Here is a 22962-nt window from a genome sequence, read left to right as displayed (position 1 = left end):
TTATTACAATATTATACCATTTGAAATATTTTATAAGCTCACATACACTTGGGAACGTTTTTTATTGATCTGGCTTGTTTTAGACACCTAAATCTAGTCAGGAAGGCCCCTTCACTCTAGTGTGCTGAGGGAGGAAGCCTCATTTTGGCACTTCAGCTGTGCAGTTGAATTTCAAGGCAGTGCATGCAGATTCATGTGAGAGGGTCCTGTGGTTCAGAAAGTGACTCCAAAAGGCTTTTTTCTGTGAATGGTGACCCCTAAGGAAGGTAAAAAGCTGCAGCAAGGCTGTAGCTGGGATTGTGGTGTGTAAAAACGGTTAAATCCAACAATTAGCTCCGGTTTGCTTGTTTTAAGAGCTAGAGTCTCCATATTTGCTGTGCAATACTTTCTAAGCATTAAGACACTGGGGTCCAAATTTCAGAAAAATCGGATATTGCCTTCATAGTTTTTTGAACATTAAATAATAAAATGACACATTTATTTCTGAAAGAGACAGTAACGTTTTTGTTTAAAATCGTTTTTATTGCATTGTTTGCCTGCCTAAATCTGTTTAACATGTCTGTTCCATCAGATAACCTATGTTCTGTGTGTATAGAGACAAATGTGGTTCCCCCTTCGAGTGTTTGTGATAATTGCGCCATAGCGTCCAAACAAAATCAGGACAGCTCTGTTATTTTTCATAATGTTGCCCAAGATGATTTATCTAATGAAGGTAGTGGGGATAGCTCTACATCCTCTCCTTCTGTGTCTACACCAGCTTTGCCCGCGCAGGCGACACCTAGCGCGCCAGTGCTTATTTCTATGCAACAATTAGCAGTAGTGGATAATTCTATAGCAAATCTTTTATCCAAACTGCCAGTTTTTCAGAGAAAGCGTGATTGTTCAGTTTTAAATACAGATAAAAAGGATGAACAATCAGACGCTGATGATGCCTTATCTATTTTACCCTCACATCAATCGGAATTGGCTGTGAGGGAAGGGCTGTCTGAGGGTGAAATTTCAGACTCAGGAAAAATTTCTCAACAGGCAGAACCTGATCTAGTGGCATTTAAGTTTAAGCTAGAACATCTCCGCGCTTTGCTTAAGGAGGTATTAGCTACTCTGGATGACTGTGATTCCATGGTAGTACCAGAGAAGTTGTGCTAATTGGACAAATTTTTAGAGGTCCCAGTGCACGACGACGCTTTTCCAATACCTAAGAGGGTAGCGAACATAGTGGAAAAGGAGTGGGAGAAGCCAGGTGTACCCTTTGCCCCACCTCCTATATTTAAGAAAATGTTTCCCATAGTAGACCCTAGAAGGGACGCATGGCAAACGGTCCCGAAGGTTGAGGGAGCTGTTTCAACACTAGCGTAGCGCACAACTATTCCTATAGAGGACAGCTGCGCTTTCAAAGATCCTATGGATAAAAAATTGGAAGGATTGCTTAAAAAGATTTTTGTTTAGCAAGGGTTCATCCTTCAACCAGCTACGTGTGTTATTACTGTCACTTCAGCGGCGTCCTTTTGGTTCGAAGAACTAGAAAGGTCGCTCCAGAAAGAGACTTCCTATGAAGAAGTCATGGACAGAATTCACGCATTAAAGTTAGCTAATTCCTTTATATTGGATGCCGCCTTTCAAATAACGAAATTGGCGGCGAAAAACTCAGGTTTTGCTATAGTAGCGCGGAGGGCGCTTTGGCTAAAATCCTGGTCGGCAGACGTGTCGTCCAAGACTAAGTTACTGAATATTCCTTTCAAGGGTAAGACCCTTTTTGGGCCGGAATTGAAGGAAATTATTTCAGACATCACTGGGGGTAAGGGCCATGCCCTCCCACAGGATAGGCCTTTTAAGGCTAAGAACAAGTCTAATTTTCGTTCCTTTCGCAATTTCAGGAACGGACCGGCTAATAACTCCACTGCCGCTAGACAAGAAGGTAACGCGGCCCAGCCCAAACCCGCTTGGAAGCCCATGCAAGGCTGGAACAAGGGTAAACAAACCAAGAAACCTGCTGCTGCTACCAAGACAGCATGAAGGGGTAGCCCCCGATCCGGGACCGGATCTGGTAGGGGGCAGACTATCTCTCTTCGCTCAGGCTTGGGCAAGAGATGTTCTGGATCCCTGGGCACTAGAGATAGTTTCGAAGGGATACCTGTTAGAAGTCAAGGGACTTCCTCCAAAGGGAAGGTTCCACCTGTCTCGCTTATCTTCAGACCAGATAAAGAAACAGGCATTCTTACATTGTGTAAGAGACCTATCAAAGATGGGAGTGATAAACCCAGTCCCCTCCGGCGAACAAGGTCTAGGGTTTTACTCAAACCTGTTTGTGGTTCCCAAAAAAGAGGGAACTTTCAGGCCAATTCTGGATTTAAAGATATTAAACAAGTTCCTCAGAGTTCCATCCTTCAAGATGGAAACCATTCGGACAATCTTACCAACAATCCAGCAGGGTCAATTTTTGACTACCGTGGATGCGTATCTGCATATCCCAATCCACAAATCTCATCATCAGTTCCTGAGGTTCGCCTTTCTGGACAAACATTACCAGTTTGTGGCTCTTCCATTCGGTTTAGCCACCGCTCCCAGAATTTTCACAAAGGTGCTAGGGTCCCTTCTAGCGGCCCTAAGACCGGGGGGCATCGCTGTAGCACCTTATCTAGACGACATCCTAATCCAAGCGTCGTCTCTTTCCAAAGCGAGGGCTCATACAGACATTGTGTTGGCTTTTCTCAGATCTCACGGGTGGAAAGTGAACATAGAAAAAAGTTCACTGTCACCGTCCACAAGGGTTCCTTTTCTGGGAACAATAATAGATTCTGTGGAAATGAAGATCTTTCTCACAGACGTCAGAAAGACAAAGCTTCTAAAAGCTTGTCGAGTTCTTCACTCTATTCCTCAACCCTCCATAGCTCAATGCATGGAAGTAATAGGACTAATGGTCGCAGCAATGGATGTGGTTCCTTTTGCTCGAATTCATCTAAGACCATTACAGCTGTGCATGCTCAATCAGTGGAATGGGGACTATACAGACTTGTCTCCCCAAATTCAAGTAGACCAGGTAACCAGGGACTCACTTCTCTGGTGGTTGACCCAGGATCACCTGTCTCAGGGAATGAGTTTCCGCAGACCGGAGTGGGTCATCGTCACGATCGACGCCAGCCTCTTGGGGTGGGGCGCGGTCTGGGACTCTCTGAAAGCTCAGGGCCTATGGTCGCGGGAAGAGTCGCTTCTCCCGATAAAAATTTTGGAACTAAGAGCTATATTCAATGCGCTCCTGGCTTGGCCTCAGCTAGCGGAAGCCAGGTTCATAAGATTTCAGTCGGACAACATAACGACTGTTGCGTACATCAATCATCAGGGAAGAACAAAGAGTTCCCTAGCGATGAAGGAAGTAACCAAGATAATCCAATGGGCAGAGAATCACTCCTGCCATCTATCTGCTATTCACATCCCAGGAGTAGACAACTGGGAGGCGGACTATTTGAGTCGTCAGACTTTCCATCCGGGGGAGTGGGAACTCCATCCGGAGGTCTTTGCTCAGTTAACCCAATTATGGGGCATTCCAGACATGGATCTAATGGCGTCCCGTCAGAACTTTAAGATTCCTTGCTACGGGTCCAGATCCAGGGATCCCAAGGCGACTCTAATGGATGCATTAGTGGCGCCTTGGTCGTTCAACCTAGCATATGTGTTTCCACCGTTTCCTCTCCTCCCCAGGCTCATAGCCAGGATCAAACAGGAGAAGGCCTCTGTGATTCTGATAGCTCCTGCGTGGCCAAGCAGGACTTGGTATGCAGACCTGGTGAATATGTCATCGGCTCCACCATGGAAGCTACCTTTGAGACAGGACCTTCTAGTACAAGGTCCATTCGAACATCCCAATCTAGTTTCTCTGCAGCTGACTGCTTGGAAATTGAACGCTTGATTTTATCCAAGCGTGGGTTTTCAAATTCTGTGATTGGTACTCTGGTTCAAGCCAGAAAACCTGTGACTAGAAGGATTTACCATAAAATATGGAAAAAATATATCTGTTGGTGTGAATCCAAAGGATTCTCCTGGAGTAAGATTAAAATTCCAAAGATTCTCTCCTTTCTCCAAGAAGGTTTGGATAAAGGATTGTCAGCTAGTTCTCTAAAAGGACAGATTTCTGCATTATCCGTCTTGTTGCACAAACGACTGGCAGCTTTGCCAGATGTACAAGCTTTTGTTCAGGCTTTGGTTAGAATCAAGCCTGTTTACAGACCCATGACTCCTCCTTGGAGTCTAAATTTAGTTCTTTCAGTTCTTCAAGGGGTTCCGTTTGAACCTTTACATTCCATAGATATTAAGTTACTATCTTGGAAAGTTCTGTTTTTGGTTGCTATTTCTTCTGCTAGAAGAGTTTCTGAATTATCTGCTTTGCAGTGTGATCCACCCTATCTGGTGTTCCATTCAGATAAGGTTGTTTTGCGTACTAAGCCTGGTTTTCTTCCAAAAGTTGTTTCCAACGAGAACATCAACCAGGAAATAGTTGTTCCTTCTTTGTGTCCGAATCCAGTTTCAAAGAAGGAACGTTTATTACACAATTTAGATGTTTTTCGTGCTTTAAAGTTCTATTTAGAAGCAACAAAAGATTTTAGACAAACCTCATCCTTGTTTGTCGTTTACTCTGGTAAGAGGAGAGGTCAAAAAGCTACTGCTACCTCTCTCTCTTTCTGGCTGAAAAGCATTATCTGCTTGGCTTATGAGACAGCCTCCTGACCGTATCACAGCTCACTCTACTAGGGCTGTGGCTTCCACATGGGCCTATAAGAACGAGGCTTCTGTTGACCAGATATGTAAGGCAGCGACTTGATCTTCTCTGCACACTTTTGCCAAATTCTACAAATTTTATATTTTTGCTTCTTCAGAGGCTGTTTTTGGGAGAAAGGTTTTGCAAGCCGTGGTGCCTTCTGTTTAGGTAACCTGATTTGCTCCCTCCCTTCATCCGTGTCCTAAAGCTTTGGTATTGGTTCCCACAAGTAATGGATGACGCCGTGGACCGGACACACCAATGTTGGAGAAAACAGAATTTATGCTTACCTGATAAATTACTTTCTCCAACGGTGTGTCCGGTCCATGGCCCGCCCTGGTTTTTTTAATCAGGTTGAAATTTTTTTTCTTTATACACTACAGTCACCACGGCACCCTATAGTTTCTCCTTTTTCTCCTAACCGTCGGTCGAATGACTGGGGGGCGGAGCCAGAGGGGGAGCTATATGGACAGCTCTTGCTGTGTGCTCTCCTTGCCTTTCCCTGTGGGGGAGAACATTTCCCACAAGTAATGGATGACGCCGTGGACCGGACACACCGTTGGAGAAAGTAATTTATCAGGTAAGCATAAATTCTGTTTTTTGGTTCGATAGCAGTGGCGCCATATCTGGACGATATGTTAATTCAGGCGTCAACTTACCAACTAGCCAAATCTCACACAGACATCGTGTTGGCTTTTCTAAGATCTCACTGGTGGAAGGTGAACATAAAGAAGAGTTCACTTATCCCTCTCACAAGAGTTCCATTCCTGGGAACTCTGATAGAGTTCTTAACCACCTGCCGAGCACTTCATTCCATTCCTCGGCCGTCAGTGGCTCAGTGTATGGAGGTAATTGGACTAATGGTAGCGGCAATGGACATAGTTCCGTTTGCTCGCTTGCATCTCAGACCACTGCAACTATGCGTGCTCAGACAGTGGAATGGGGACTATGCAAATTTATCTCCTCAGATAAATCTGGATCTAGAGACCAGAGGCTCTCTTCTTTGGTGGTTGTCACAGGATCATCTGTCCCAGGGAATGTGTTTCCGCAGGCCAGCATGGGTCATAGTGACGACGGATGCCAGCCTATTGGGCTGGGGTGCAGTCTGGAATTCCCTGAAGGCACAGGGTATGTGGACTCAGGAGGAGGCTCTCCTTCCAATAAATGGCCTCAGCTGGCTTCGGCCAAATTCATAAGATTCCAGTCGGACAATATCACGACTGTAGCATATATCAATCATCAAGGGGGAACAAAGATTTCTCTAGCGATGATAGAGGTTTCCAAAATAATTTGATGGGCAGAGACTCACTCTTGCCATCTATCAGCAATCTATATCCCAGGAGTGGAGAACCGGGAAGCGGATTTTCTAAGTCGACACATCCGGGGGAGTGGAAGCTCCATCCGGAGGTGTTTGCACAATTGATTCATCAATGGGGCACACCAGAATTGGATCTGATGGCATCTCGTCAGAATGCCAAACTTCCTTGTTACGGGTCCAGATCAAGGGATCCCCAAGCAGTACTGATAGATGCTCTAGCAGTACCTTGGTTGTTCAACCTGGCTTATGTGTTTCCTACTTTTCCTCTCCTTCCTCGTCTGATTGCCAGAATCAAACAGGAGAGGGCTTCGGTAATTTTGATAGCACCTGCGTGGCCACGCAGGACTTGGTATGCAGACCTGGTGGAAATGTCGTCTCTGCCACCATGGAAACTGCCAATGAGACAGGACCTTCTCATTCAAGGTCTGTTCCAGCATCCAAATCTAGTTTCTCTGCGGCTGACTGCCTGGAGATTGAACGCTTGATTTTATCTAAGCGGGGATTCTCTGAGTCGGTCATAGATACCTTGATTCAGGCTCGAAAGCCTGTCACTAGGAAAATTTACCATAAGATATGGCGTAAATATCTTTATTGGTGCGAATCCAAAGGCTCCTCATGGAGTAAGATCAGGATTCCTAGGATTTTGTCTTTTCTCCAAGAAGGATTGGAGAAGGGGTTATCAGCTAGTTCCTTAAAGGGACAGATATCTGATTTATCAATTTTACTGCACAAGCGTCTGGCAGATGTTCCAGACGTTCAGTCGTTTTGTCAGGCTTTGGTTAGAATTAAGCCTGTGTTTAAACCTGTTGCTCCGCCTTGGAGTTTGAATTTAGTTCTTAAAGTTCTTCAAGGGGTTCCGTTTGAACCTATGCATTCCATAGATATTAAGTTTCTATCGTGGAAAGTTCTGTTTTTAGTTGCTATCTCTTCGGCTCGAAGAGTTTCTGAACTATCTGCATTGCAATGCAACTCGCCTTATCTTGTTTTCCATTCTGATAAGGTGGTTTTGCGTACCAAACCTGGATTCCTTCCTAAGGTTGTTTCTAATAAGAATATTAATCAGGAAATTGTTGTTCCTTCTCTGTGTCCTAACCCTTCTTCTAAGAATGAGCGTCTGTTAACTTGGACGTGGTTCGTGCTTTAAAGTGTTACTTGCAAGCGACCAAATATTTCCGTCAAACATCTTCTCTGTTGTCTATTCTGGAAAACGTAGAGGCCAAAAAGCTACGGCTACCTCTCTTTCTTTTTGGCTGAAAAGCATCATCCGGTTGGCATACGAGACTGCTGGACATCAGCCTCCTGAAAGGATTACAGCTCACTCTACAAGAGCGGTGGCTTCCACATGGGCTTTTAAAAACGATGCTTCTGTTGAACAGATTTGTAAGGCTGCGACTTGGTCTTCCCTTCATACCTTTTCCAAATTTTACAAATTTGATACTTTTGCTTCTTCGGAGGCTGTTTTTGGGAGAAAAGTTCTTCAAGCAGTGGTGCCTTCTGTTTAGGTATCTGTCTTGTCCCTCCCGTTCATCTGTGTCCTGTAGCTTTGGTATTGTATCCCACAAGTAAAGGATGAATCCGTGGACTCGTCGTATCTTATAGAAGAAAAGTAAATTTATGCTTCCCTGATAAATTGATTTCTTCTATGATACGACGAGTCCACGGCCCGCCCTGTCATTTTAAGACAGATTATATTTTTTTATTTAAAACTTCAGTCACCTCTGCACCTTTTAGTTTCTCCTTTTTCTTCCTATACCTTCGGTCGAATGACTGGGGGGTGGAGTCAAGGGAGGAGCTATATAGACAGCTCTGTTGTGGTGCTCTTTGCCACTTCCTGTTAGCAGGAGGATAATATCCCACAAGTAAAGGATGAATCTGTGGAATCGTCGTATCATAGAAGATATCAATTTATCAGGTAAGCATACATTTACTTTTAATGATAATTTGTGCAATAAACATTAAAAATACATGCTTCTTGTTTTATTAGCTAATTTAGCTTAATATTGGCTACAATTTTAGACGGGTGGTGCACCTATTAAAAAGGTCCTGGGGGAGAACACTGGTGACTATAACTAGCATTCTTGTTTGAAGGCAAATCTTTCTTAGTTTTAATGTGAAATAATTACAAATGTTTATAAAATAATAAAGCAAACTTGCTACTATAGACTTCTTAGTGTCAAACTACTTGTTACAAAAATATTCTATTCTTTTCTAGAAATGTAAATATGCAAATACAAATAATGAGTATCTGGTGCTTGTCATAGGGACAAGAAAGTGATTCTTCAGAGGCATCTGTGCGTGGTCCTCGTATTAAGCATGTTTGCAGACGAGCTGCTGTTGCACTAGGCCGCAAAAGAGCAGTATTTCCAGATGATATGCCCACCCTGAGTGCCTTACCATGGGAGGAGAGAGAAAAAGTCCTGTCTTCCATGGGAAATGATGGTGAGTTTAGTGTAAGATCTAGTAACTGGAAGAATAAGAAATTGAAGCTTTTAATAATATATCTGTAAAGAAAGCAGATTATATAAAGGCTGGCAGATAAAGCTGCTTTCTTGCTTTGGGTAACTCAGCTTGTTCACATTTTACCCAATTTGTATCTACAGACAAGTCATCCATTGCTGGTTCAGAGGATGCTGACCCGCCAGCCCCACCACTAAAACCTGTTAAACAGGTGACACGTAATAAAGCCCCACAGGAGCCACCAGTAAAAAAGGGCAGGCGGTCTCGACGCTGCGGGCAGTGTTCAGGATGCCAAGTGCCAGAGGACTGTGGTGTCTGCACCAACTGCCTAGACAAGCCCAAATTTGGAGGGCGCAACATTAAAAAACAATGCTGCAAGTAAGGACCCTTTGCTTGATTCCATTAAGTATAACACTGTTGCTAGAAAACTTTGCTGAGCTTTTTCAATACTTGAATAGTGAAAGATAGATGGCGCTGGTCTGCAGAATGATTTTTCTCTAATGATGAAGAGAAAAACAGGGCTTGAGGTGTATGTAGCAACTAAATGAATATGAGTGCAGTATACTCACTCCATATGCTGCAGTAGTTCAGCTTCAAAATCGTGTGTCTCCAAGTTGGGGTATGGTAATCCCATATGATGCCTGCTGTTTGGCTGTGAATTAATGGAGACTCAAATGACAAAGAATCCAATGTGCAAAGTGAAAAAAAGTAGTAACTTACACCATATAACGGAGAATCCGGCTTGGTACAGCAAAAAGGAATTTCAACAGTCTTCCAATTTGGTGAAAAGATGTATTTTTATTAGCTCAACGCGTTTCAACGTTAAAACGTCTTTATCAAGAACAGGATTAAAAGCAAATATAAAAATGATAAAAACAAATTTTATATTTGCTTTTAATCCTGCTCTTGATAAAGACGTTTTAACGTTGAAACGACCAGCGCCATCTATCTTTCACTATTCAATTATCTACACAGTCCTGGAGGAGAGACTCTAAGAAGGCTGCGGTCTATCCTCAAAGGAGAGTATCAGTTCTTGGTTTTCTATTTTATAGTGTTGTTAACATCTAACACATTTGTATTTCTTTTTTTGCTTGTACCTTTTTTAATACTAAATTGAGCCCATAACACATTAAACAGGTAACATTTACTTGGACATTTCTTACACACAGGGTTTACCCTTTAATCCAATAAATATATCATTGTTATTAGGTCACTTTCTATTTGGGTCTGATTCATTAGTTTATGAAACTAGCATATGTGATCTCATTGATTTCTGTCTCCATGTATCCCTAGAATGAGGAAGTGCCAGAATCTGCAGTGGATGCCATCCAAGGCTTTCCTACAAAAACAAGCTAAAGGTAAGATATAAAAATACTTTTTTAGTATTCAGATATTACTGCTGAATACTGCAATGTGCAAGGGTGTATTTTAGAGCAGTCTAATGGTTATCATCCAGCTGTTCTGCTTGTGATTTACAGTTTTTTTGTGATTTGACACTGGTTCAGGATCAAGCTTCTATTAAAGTCTCTCAGGCATACTGTGCAACCTGCCTATTGTAGGATGAAACAAAAAAAAATCAAAAGTTTAGCTGTCCTTTACAGATGAGTAGTTAAAAGATATTTACGACACATCACATTAGATTAAATAAATAAGCAGATAAATGCTACTCTGATACCCAGTGTTAAACCAATGTGTTGTTAATCCTGTACCAGCTGTGTTACTATTTTAGCATTATTTATCTATTTATGATGCAGTACATCTATGTAGTAGGTTCTAATTTTTTTTTTAGGTTTGCCAACCAATCCGTTAGTTTTAATAATGGAGAATATAGCTAGTAATAAGTGATTTTTTGGAGTTTCAAATAAGTAATGCACCTCCCCCCCTTCAAATCTTCTGTTTGCTTTCAACTGTTAAAAATGTTAAAAATACCATATTTCATCAAGGCAGGGAAACTACACTGACATTTGTTTAGATATGGCATACAAATCATCCTCAGCTAAAATAATATGTTGAGCCTAAATTAAGTGAATAAATCATGCAGGCATAAACAAATTGAACTCGATAATTTAAAAACAAAATATTTTCTAGCATATTAGATTATATATAAAGCATATAGGACCTTGTCCTCCTAAATATGTTTTACATATGATATTAATATTAGGCTTTCAGTATTATTTTACAAAGACAGGTGAAGCTTGATGCATGGTTATGGTAAGCAATTGTTCAAATCTTAAAACTGCAACTATGTTTATTTCATGGCTCATTATTGCATAACAAGCATGTAAATGCCTTCTATAAGTAAAGGGACATGATAGTCAAAACCTCATTTATGATTTAGATAGATCATGCAATTTAAAGAAAAAAAAATCCAATTTAGTTTTATTATCTAATTTACTTATAACTTAGTAACATTTTTGAGCCTTTCCTTAAAGGAACACTGAACCTAAATTTTTTCTTTCGTGATTCAGATAGAGCATGCAATTTCTCCTGTTAAGTGTGATCAGTCCACGGGTCATCATTACTTCTGGGATATTACTCCTCCCCAACAGGAAGTGCAAGAGGATTCACCCAGCAGAGCTGCCATATAGCTCCTCCCCTCTACGTCACTCCCAGTCATTCTCTTGCACCCAACGACTAGATAGGATGTGTGAGAGGACTATGGTGATTATACTTAGTTTTATACCTTCAATCAAAAGTTTGTTATTTTATAATAGCACCGGAGTGTGTTATTCCTTCTCTGGTAGAATTTGAAGAAGAATCTACCTGAGTTTTTACTATGATTTTAGCCGGAGTAGTTAAGATCATATTGCTGTTTCTCGGCCATCTGAGGAGAGGTAAACTTCAGATCAGGGGACAGCGGGCAGATTAATCTGCAAAGAGGTATGTAGCAGCTTATTATTTTCTGACAATGGAATTGATGAGAAAATCCTGCCATACCGATATAATGTAAACTCAGCCTTAAATGCAGTAGCAGCATCTGGTATCAGGCTGTCATGTATGTATATTTTACACTTCAGTATTCTGGGGAATGGTACTTCACTGGAATTGCACTGTGTACATAAGACTTTAGCCTAATTTGCAGGGACTGGCAACAGGCTTTTTAATAACTCTTAATTTATGTTAAACGTTTTTTGCTGGAATGTAAAATCGTTTTCATTTTCTGAGGTACTGGGTGAATAAAATGTTTGGGCACTATTTTTTTTCCACTTTGCAGTTGCTTGATCTAATTTATGACAGTTTACTGATCTCTCTCACTGTTGTGTGTGAGGGGGAGTGGCCTTTTTTGGCGCTTTTACTACGCATCAGAAGCTCATTGTATTTCCTGCATGATCCGGTTCATCTCTACAGAACTCAGGGGTCTTCAAAACTTGTTTTGAGGGAGGTAATCCTCACAGCAGAGCTGTGAGATTGTAGTTGACTGTGATAAAAAACGTTTTTTTCTGTAACTTTTTTTCTGCTATCAGGGTTAGTTATCCTTTGCTAATGGGAACAAGCCTTTGCTAAAATTGTGTTTTTTACAAAGATTTGATGCTATAACCTTTTCAGTTTATTAATTTTCAACTGTCATAACTCTTTCTGTGCTTCTTATAGGCACAGTACGTTTTCATATCATAGTATTTTACTTGAATAGTATTTCCAAGTTGCTAGTTTATTTGCTAGTGTGTTAAACATGTCTGATTCAGAGGAAGACATCTGTGCTATATGTGCTAATGCCAAAGTGGAGCCCAAAAGAAATTTATGTACTAACTGTATTGATGCTACTTTAAATAAAAGTCAATCTGTACAAATTGAGCACATTTCACCAAACAACGAGGGGAGAGTTATGCCGACTAACTCGCCTCACGTGACAGTACCTGCATCTCCCGCTCAGGAGGTGCGTGATATTGTGGCGCCGAGTACATCTGGGCGGCCATTACAAATAACATTACAGGATATGGCTACTGTTATGACTGAAGTTTTGGCTAAATTACCAGAACTAAGAGGCAAGCGTGATCACTCTGGGGTGAGAACAGAGTGCGCTGATAATGCTAGGGCCATGTCAGATACTGCGTCACAACTTGCAGAACATGAGGACGGAGAGCTTCTGTCTGCGGCTGACGGTTCTGATCCAAACAGATTGGATTCAGATATTTCAAATTTTAAATTTAAGCTGGAAAACCTCCGTGTATTACTAGGGGAGGTGTTAGCGGTTCTGAATGATTGTAACACAGTTGCAATACCAGAGAAAATGTGTAGGTTGGATAAATATTTTGCGGTACCATCGAGTACTGACTTTTTCCTATACCTAAGAGACTAACTGAAATTGTTACTAAGGAGTGGGATAGACCCGGTGTGCCATTCTCACCCCCTCCGATATTTAGAAAGATGTTTCCAATAGACACCACCACACGGGACTTATGGCAAACGGTCCCTAAGGTGGAAGGAGCAGTTTCTACTTTAGCTAAGCGTACCACTATCCCGGTGGAGGATAGCTGTGCCTTTTCAGATCCAATGGATAAAAAGTTAGAGGGTTACCTTAAGAAAATGTTTGTTCAACAAGGTTTTATATTGCAACCCCTTGCATGCATTGCGCCGGTCACGGCTGCGGCTGCATTCTGGTTTGAGTCTCTGGAAGAGACCATTAGTTCAGCTACTCTGGATGAGATTACGGACAAGCTTAGAGTCCTTAAGCTAGCTAATTCATTCATTTCGGATGCCGTAGTACATTTAACTAAACTTACGGCTAAGAATTCCGGATTCGCCATTCAGGCGCGCAGAGCACTGTGGCTAAAATCCTGGTCAGCTGACGTTACTTCTAAGTCTAAATTACTTAATATACCTTTCAAGGGGCAGACCTTATTTGGGCCCGGTTTGAAAGAAATTATCGCTGACATTACAGGAGGTAAAGGCCACGCCCTGCCTCAAGACAGAGCCAAACCTAAGGCTAGACAGTCTAATTTTCGTTCCTTTCGGAATTTCAAAGCAGGAGCAGCATCAACTTCCTCTGCTCCAAAACAGGAAGGATCTGTTGCTCGCTACAGACAAGGCTGGAGACCTAACCAGTCCTGGAACAAGGGCAAGCAGGCCAGGAAACCTGCTGCTGCCCCTAAAACAGCATGAATTGAGGGCCCCCGATCCGGGATCGGATCTAGTGGGGGGCAGACTTTCTCTCTTCGCCCAGGCTTGGGCAAGAGATGTCCAGGATCCCTGGGCGCTAGAGATAATATCTCAGGGATACCTTCTGGACTTCAAATACTCTCCTCCAAGAGAGAGATTTCATCTGTCAAGGTTGTCAACAAACCAAACAAAGAAAAAGGCGTTTCTACGCTGCCTACAAGAGCTTTTGTTAATGGGAGTAATCCATCCAGTTCCACGGTCGGAACAGGGACAAGGGTTTTACTCAAATCTGTTTGTGGTTCCCAAAAAAGAGGGAACTTTCAGGCCAATTCTGGATTTAAAGATCCTAAACAAATTCCTAAGAGTTCCATCGTTCAAAATGGAGACTATTCGGACAATTTTACCCATGATCCAAAAGGGTCAGTACATGACCACAGTGGATTTAAAAGATGCTTACCTTCACATACCGATTCACAAGGATCATTACCGGTATCTAAGGTTTGCCTTCCTAGACAGGCATTACCAGTTTGTAGCTCTTCCATTCGGATTGGCTACAGCTCCAAGAATCTTCACAAAGGTTCTGTGTGCTCTTCGGGCGGTACTAAGACCGCGAGGAATTTCGGTAGCTCCGTACCTAGACGACATTCTGATACAAGCTTCAAGCTTTCAAACTGCCAAGTCTCATACAGAGTTAGTACTGGCATTTCTAAGGTCGCATGGATGGAAGGTGAACGAAAAGAAAAGTTCTCTCTTTCCACTCACAAGAGTTCCCTTCCTGGGGACTCTTATAGATTCTGTAGAAATGAAAATTTACCTGACAGAAGACAGGTTAACAAAACTTCAAAGTGCATGCCGCGTCCTTCATTCCATTCAACACCCGTCAGTGGCTCAATGCATGGAGGTAATCGGCTTAATGGTAGCGGCAATGGACATAGTACCCTTTGCACGCCTACACCTCAGACCACTGCAATTGTGCATGCTAAGTCAGTGGAATGGGGATTACTCAGACTTGTCCCCTTCTCTGAATCTGGATCAAGAGACCAGAAATTCTCTTCTATGGTGGCTTTCTCGGCCACATCTGTCCAGGGGGATGCCATTCAGCAGGCCAGACTGGACAATTGTAACAACAGACGCCAGCCTTCTAGGTTGGGGCGCCGTCTGGAATTCTCTGAAGGCTCAGGGACAATGGAGTCAGGAGGAGAGTCTCCTACCAATAAACATTCTGGAATTGAGAGCAGTTCTCAATGCCCTCCTGGCTTGGCCCCAGTTGACAACTCGGGGGTTCATCAGGTTTCAGTCGGACAACATCACGACTGTAGCTTACATCAACCATCAGGGAGGGACAAGAAGCTCCCTAGCAATGATGGAAGTATCAAAGATAATTCGCTGGGCAGAGTCTCACTCTTGCCACCTGTCAGCAATCCACATCCCGGGAGTGGAGAACTGGGAGGCGGATTTTTTAAGTCGTCAGACTTTTCATCCGGGGGAGTGGGAACTTCATCCGGAGGTCTTTGCCCAAATACTTCGTCATTGGGGCAAACCAGAGATAGATCTCATGGCGTCTCGACAGAACGCCAAGCTTCCTCGTTACGGGTCCAGATCCAGGGATCCGGGAGCGGTCCTGATAGATGCCTTGACAGCACCTTGGACCTTCAGGATGGCTTATGTGTTTCCACCCTTCCCGATGCTTCCTCGATTGATTGCCAGAATCAAGCAGGAGAGAGCATCAGTTATTCTAATAGCTCCTGCATGGCCACGCAGGACTTGGTATGCAGACCTGGTGGACATGTCATCCTGTCCACCTTGGTCTCTACCTCTGAAACAGGACCTTCTGATACAGGGTCCTTTCAAACATCAAAATCTAACTTCTCTGAAGCTGACTGCTTGGAAATTGAACGCTTGATTTTATCAAAACGTGGTTTTTCTGAGTCAGTTATTGATACCTTAATACAGGCTAGGAAGCCTGTTACCAGAAAGATTTACCATAAGATATGGCGTAAATACCTATATTGGTGCGAATCCAAAGGTTACTCTTGGAGTAAGGTTAGGATTCCTAGGATATTGTCTTTTCTACAAGAAGGTTTAGAAAAGGGTTTATCTGCTAGTTCCTTAAAGGGACAGATCTCAGCTCTGTCCATTCTGTTGCACAAACGTCTGTCAGAAGTTCCAGACGTTCAGGCTTTTTGTCAGGCTTTGGCCAGGATTAAGCCTGTGTTTAAAACTGTTGCTCCGCCATGGAGTTTAAACCTTGTTCTTAACGTTTTACAGGGCGTTCCGTTTGAACCCCTTCATTCCATTGATATAAAGTTGTTATCTTGGAAAGTTCTATTTTTAATGGCTATTTCCTCGGCTCGAAGAGTCTCTGAGTTATCAGCCTTACATTGTGATTCTCCTTATTTGATTTTTCATTCGGATAAGGTAGTTCTGCGTACTAAACCTGGGTTCTTACCTAAGGTAGTCACTAACAGGAATATCAATCAAGAGATTGTTGTTCCATCCTTGTGTCCAAATCCTTCTTCGAAGAAGGAACGTCTTCTGCACAATCTGGATGTAGTTCGTGCCCTAAAATTTTACTTACAGGCAACTAAAGAATTTCGACAAACGTCTTCCCTGTTTGTCGTTTACTCTGGTCAGAGGAGAGGTCAAAAGGCTTCTGCTACCTCTCTTTCTTTTTGGCTTCGTAGCATAATTCGTTTAGCTTATGAGACTGCTGGACAGCAGCCTCCTGAAAGAATTACAGCTCATTCCACTAGAGCTGTGGCTTCCACTTGGGCCTTTAAGAATGAGGCCTCTGTTGAACAGATTTGCAAGGCTGCAACTTGGTCTTCGCTTCATACTTTTTCCAAATTTTACAAATTTGACACTTTTGCTTCCTCGGAGGCTATTTTTGGGAGAAAGGTCCTTCAGGCAGTGGTTCCTTCTGTATAAAGAGCCTGCCTATCCCTCCCGTCATCCGTGTACTTTTGCTTTGGTATTGGTATCCCAGAAGTAATGATGACCCGTGGACTGATCACACTTAACAGGAGAAAACATAATTTATGCTTACCTGATAAATTCCTTTCTCCTGTAGTGTGATCAGTCCACGGCCCGCCCTGTTTTTTACGGCAGGTAAATATTTTTTAAATTATACTCCAGTCACCACTTCACCCTTTGGCTTCTCCTTTCTCGTTGGTCCTTGGTCGAATGACTGGGAGTGACGTAGAGGGGAGGAGCTATATGGCAGCTCTGCTGGGTGAATCCTCTTGCACTTCCTGTTGGGGAGGAGTAATATCCCAGAAGTAATGATGACCCGTGGACTGATCACACTACAGGAGAAAGGAATTTATCAGGTAAGCATAAATTATGTTTTTAAGCAACTTTCTAATTTACTTCTATTATCAATTGTTCTTTGTTCTCTTGCTATCTTTATTTAAAAAAGAAGGCGTCTATGCGAAGGAGCCAGCAAATTGTTGTTTCAGAACCATGGACAGCACTTGTTTATTGATGCTGTCCAATCAGCAAGGACAACCCAGGTTGTTCACCAAAAATGGGCCGGCATCTAAACTTACATTCTTGCTTTTCAAATAAACATACCAAGAGAATGAAGAAAAATTGATAATAGGAGTAAATTAGAATGTTACTAAAAACTGCATGCTCTGTCTGAATCACGAATGAAAAAAATTAGGTTCAGTGTCCCTTTAAGATACTACTTAGGTAGGTTAGGGGTTTGCATGTGCCTTAAAGGGCTATAATACCCAAATGTTTGAACACTTGAAAGTGATGCAGTATAGCTGTAAAAAGCTCACTAGAAAATATCACCTGAACATCTCTATGTAAAAAAGAAAGATATTTTACCTCAAAAGTTTCTCAGTAGCCACATCCCATTCTAAAGGACTTCTAAGCAACAAATCAGTATGTCTGTCCCGGGACAGCGGAAGGAGCGAGCTTACGTGCACTCTCATCTTATTTCCCTATTCAGCTTAAGGAAGTTTACAATGAAATCTCATGAGATCACAGTAAAAGAGTTCATGACCTCAGCACTGTTGATGCTGATTGGCTGCTGTTCATTTCTTCATTTTTAAATTATTATTTTTTTTACCTGCAGCTGGGAAATAACTGAAAGATAACTTTTTACACAGAACTTACTCTGCTGAGCTGAGGAAGTTGTGAGGTAAAATATCTTCATTTTTTACATAGAGATGCTCAGGTGATATTTTCAGCTTTTTACAGTTATACTGCATCAGTTTCAAGTTATTTAGCATATAAGTATTATGTCACTTTAAGCATTAAATGGTAGCAAAAATATTTAGTAAATGTAAATATATTAGCCCTCCCTGGTAATGCTTACCAGTAAGAAGCCCTCTCTCAACGGCGTGGACAAAATCAACCACTCCCCTGATTACCTATAAAGGTAATCTAGACCTATCCCTCTTTCTCCTACTAGTTATGTCCAGCCTTCAGGTTGACAGGACTAGGAGACCCCCTCAGTGTTTCTAGGCAGTGACCGTGTTGGAGTACTCACTTTTAAGGGAGTGATAACAATATTGATCCAGTGTGGTAATCTGGCAGGTAGGAAGTGGCTGAGTGAGGCTTCGATGTGAGTTGCCATGTTCCATGATGTTGCTTGATGTGATCTTACTGGGGTTCCATCTGAGGATCTTCCTGGAGCTCACATAGGGTTGGCCTAATCAGGGCGCTATTGTCTGTTTTTATGCAACGCACCAATCACTTCTGCAGAGTTACTTGTTCCCAACGTGAGTCCTAGGCGTTCTGCCTATTGTGCTGTTACACTTTTCAGAATATTAATCTTGTAATTTTTTTCATGGAGCCCATATCTGATACTTACCCTGCGGAAGCTTTGTTTGTTCATAAAAGGTATGTTATTCCCTTTTAATTGTTCTTGTCATTGCTTTAAGTGATTTTTTATGGTCATTTATTTATAAGATTGTTCTTTCTATTTATTTTAAAGTCCTGAGCCTCAGCCCAAGCCTACCTGTGTTTTGTGATGGCAAGATAAGAAAATATGTTAAAACTGCTTTTTCCACCTTTCGGGTGGAAGTTTTGCTGCAGCCACATTTTCTAGTGAACGTGGTTCTGAGGGTGTTCAGCCTCCTAACACTGACTCTAAGGGCAAAATCTCTTCTATTCACTCAGATGACTCTGTTGTTTTGATAATGCTACATTATGTGACTTTATTAAATACATCAGAGACTTTAGGTATTGAAGAACAACAATCGTCTGTGTAGAGCAGGGGTCTCAAACTCAAATTACCTTGGGGGCCACTGGTCAAATTTTCTTCTCCCATGGGGGCCGCTTCCAATACAAACAAAATTAAACTATCTATCATCTATATATATATATATATATTTATATATATATCCTGAATGCTCTGTTAAACAGATACTATCAGTGATGGCTTTGTGTCATGTGTAATCATTACATACGCACCCAGACCCACACAGACCCGCACCCACCCACACAAACACACACAGACCCACATACACAGAACCACCCCACACACCCACACACACAGACCCACACATACCCAGACACACACCCACACACACAGACCCACACATACCCAGACACACACACAGATCCACACATACACAGACCCCCCCCACACACACACACACATAGACCTGCAAACATACAGACCCACACATACACACACAGATACCCACGCAAAACACACCCACACACATACACACAAACACAGACCCACACAAACACACACACACGGACCCCCCCCCCCCCCCACACACACACACACATTATGGCATGGCAGTATTTAAAACAAAGCAAGCTATACAGCCCCTCTCTTAGATATACACAAAATAAAACTCAATATAAGGCAACTATACTTTGAACATACCATGCTCAACACCATTGCTTGTCCTCCTCTGCTGCTGCGCCTAATTGTCTCGGCTGCTGCCTGCTTATACTCAGGTTGCCCCACAGTCTCACTGATAGTTACACTACACTCCCCCAGTGAAGTCCTGGGTTCCCTTGTCACTGCCAAACACAAGCTCTGGGCTGAACAATCTTACTCGCTTGCTTGGCTCCTCTGCTGCCACACTCACAAACAGCTATGGCGCCAATTTTGGCGTGCTGCACACTCGGGCTTATATAGAGGCCTGGGCCTGGAGCTGGAGCTCCTCACGCTCCCGGCATTACGTTAATCAGCCCACAGCTCTCAGTTATGGAGAGAAAGTGGAGGGCCACATTTTAACCGGTTTGTGGGCCTGAAATGACCCGCGGGCCGGTACTTTGAGACCCCTGGTGTAGAAAGTTTCTATTAAGGGAATATATTTGGAGGAATTCTCTATGATAAACAGTTTAATGTCTCTGAAAAAATATTTAAATGTATTTCTCTGCCTAAGTCACTTCATTGTCAATTTACTCCCCACCTAAAATTGACGCTGCAATCTCTAGATTAACTATGAAGGTGCTTTTTCCCATAGATGCTACTGGAGCTTTTAGAGATGTAATTGATACAAAAATTGAATTTAACCTTAAAAATCTTTAATTGCAACAGAGGGAGCTCTTTTGCATCCACTTTTGGCTTTAATTTCTGTATTTAAAGCTACAGATAGTTGATCCTCTAATATTGTGCAAAGTTTGTCTACTTCACAGGATATTTTATGCCTTTTGCTTACTATTTAAAGAAAGTCCTTTCTTTTTGTTGTCTGCTGCTTCTAAGGTGTTTAACCGCCAATCAATGCAGATAATCTAGTGAGAAGAGTGCTCTTGCTTCGTCATTGGGAAACTGATCCAAGTTGCAAGATTAATTTGAGTCTTCCATTTGAAGGTAGCATGTTATTTGGCAAAGAGCTTGACTCCTTGATTGCTAAAGGTTCAGGAGGTAAGAGTCATTTTCTTCCTCAGGCTCCCAGATTTTAAATGTAACCTTCGTATGCTCACTGACAGAAAAATCCATATACAAATTTGAAGGCCTCTTTTAGGAAGGATTCTGTTCGCCTTCCAGATTGGAAGATGCAATTACCGACAAGAGATAAAGGCAGGGGCAGGTCAGCAACTTTTTGTCAAAATAGGAAACAATGAAGTTGCGCCTTTCCAGGTGTCTTTAGGAGGGTGGCTTCCCAACTTCAAGAACATATGGGAAAAAAGGTTTTATTTCATACAGGTGGTGAGGTTCCAAATCCAAAAAAGGTGATAGAAGAATGAAGATGTGCATTTAATTCTTCTGGCAGATGGACTTTTAGTCTATGCTGAGGCCAGTTTTCCCCTCAGAGTACAGTGTTTCTCAGAGGAATGTATTTTGGGGTATGGTTTGCGACTCTTTATCACCTCATGGGAAATGTTGTCACAAACGTTCCATAGTGGTCGCAGGGACTTGTATTTTGCCTTCTCTTATGGATTTACAATATACTCCTATTCCATAACATCTGTTGATATGCTTCAGTACTGGTTTGGCTTTCTACTTTACTTGTAGATGAGTGTCTGTTGATAAGTAACATTTTGCTCACATTGGATTTCCTTTTTAATATGAGGAGAGTCCACGGCTTCATTTATTACTTGTGGAAATACAGAACCTGGCCACCAGGAGGAGGCAAATACACCCCAGCCAAAGGCTTAAATACCTCCCCCACTTCCCTCATTCCCCAGTCATTCTTTGCCTTTCGTCACAGAAGGATGGCAAAGAATTGTCAGAAGATACAGAGTAGTTCCTTATGGGGCTAGTACCCTTCAGTATGGGACTGGAGTTTTAAGTAGTCTTGTCAGCCTCTCAGTGAGAGCATTGACGAATGTTATGGTCTGGAGATGAAGGGAGAGTCTTTCTGAGAAACCATTCAGACTTGTATTAACAGCTCCTAAGCAATCAGTGTTGACGAGTTTCACTGCCTGCTTCTATCACTCAAGTCCATGTCAGGAGCGATGCTGCAAGACTGTCAAACTTGAGAGGCTGTGTGTCTGTTCCACGGCGGTGATTCGGGTAAGATCGTTTCATTTTATACTCATATGATAACGCAAGAAGACAGGGTCACAGTGTGACTACTTTTATCTGTATAGAAACAAAGGTTAATATCTCCGGAAAGGGGATTATTGAACAGGGGGGATTTACGCATAATTTGCTTTATTATGTTTTATGCTGCGACGTGTGAGATGAGGCTCGGGCAGATGTTGGAACATTCAGGTATTCAGGTTTGACTTTAGTTTTGAATAGCTGCGCGGCCTGTTGGGTTTGGCAAGCTTCTTCCAGGAGCAGGGGCGGTCCTGGATGGCACACCACGTTATCGGGTGTGGTCACACTGATTTCCTCTTTCCTGACTGTGTGGTTTACAGGAGAAGAAGCAGTTTCTCTGTGGGGCCTGGGTCATAGGAGGTGGTGAGTGCCCCACCCATTGGGGGTATAATTTATCTTTTTCTATAGTCCATCTTAAAAGTGCGAGCTATGGAGGACTCTGATAAGTTAGAGCAGGGCTCGACAAACCCAGGAGTCTGGGAGCCACTGGCTCCTAGAATTTTACCCCTGGCTCCTCTAAGTTTTTGGGTTATTTTCCATATATCTATATACAAATCCATCTGGCTAGCTCCTAAAAATATGCCTGGCTCCTAAATATTCTTACTGGCTACTAATTTTTAAACAGATTTGTCAAGCACTGCGTTAGAGGGTACTCCCTCTTTACCTAAATCTAATACCTGCTTTTATTGTGAGGAGGCTACGGTATACCCACTTGCTCAATTATGTTCCACATGCCTTGATAAAGTACTTATATCTAAGAAAACCAAGATGTTTAGTACCACTGAGCCGTCCACCTCTGAAGGGTCTCCGTCCCGTGAGGTGCGTTCCCTGCATTCATCTCCTATTACAAATGCAGCTTCCCATTGCACTGCTAATCCTTCTTCGGGAGGGGCCCTTTTATCGCCAGGCTACAAACAGCAGTGTCTGTGGCCTTCAGTGCTTTACCTCGCCCTGCTAAATGCAAGCGAAAGGTCAGATATTGCTATCCTTTCCAGGGGTCATCTACCAACTTGTTGGATTTATCTGATACAAGATTATCCGCTGATGAGGACTCCTCTGATACTTCAGAGGATGCTCTTTCTGGGTCGGAATCTGCTGCCTCTAAACCTACGGCTGCGGAGTTACCAAACTTTAGGTTTAGGATCAAACACTTACGCTTTCTGTTAAAGGAAGTTTTGGCTACTTTAGAGGTTCCAGAACCTAAATTACCCGGGGAACCTTCTATTCCTAAACTTGATAAGGTTTATGAGGACAGGGTGGTGCCACAGACTTTCCAGGTTCTTGTAAATATGGCAAATATTATTAAGAATGAATGGGAGAGACTTGGGTCTTCTTTTTCCCCTTCTTCCTTTAAGAAATTGTTCCCGGTTCCGG

General features: G+C 42.5%; 1 protein-coding gene across 1 annotated transcript in view; it reads left to right on the top strand.

Moving 5' to 3' along the window:
* KMT2A (lysine methyltransferase 2A) overlaps positions 1-22962 on the top strand; it is a 555423-nt gene that overhangs the window by 135450 nt on the left and 397011 nt on the right. The window contains exons 4-6 of the mRNA XM_053691137.1: positions 8330-8507; positions 8669-8903; positions 9819-9883. Coding sequence (XP_053547112.1) covers positions 8330-8507; positions 8669-8903; positions 9819-9883 — 478 coding nt within the window. The remainder of the gene's footprint in view (positions 1-8329; positions 8508-8668; positions 8904-9818; positions 9884-22962) is intronic.

This window comes from Bombina bombina, chromosome 8 (genome assembly GCF_027579735.1).
Source record: "Bombina bombina isolate aBomBom1 chromosome 8, aBomBom1.pri, whole genome shotgun sequence".
In the NCBI taxonomy this organism is placed as follows: Eukaryota; Metazoa; Chordata; class Amphibia; order Anura; family Bombinatoridae; genus Bombina; species Bombina bombina.
This window is presented reverse-complemented; position numbering and strand designations above follow the sequence as displayed.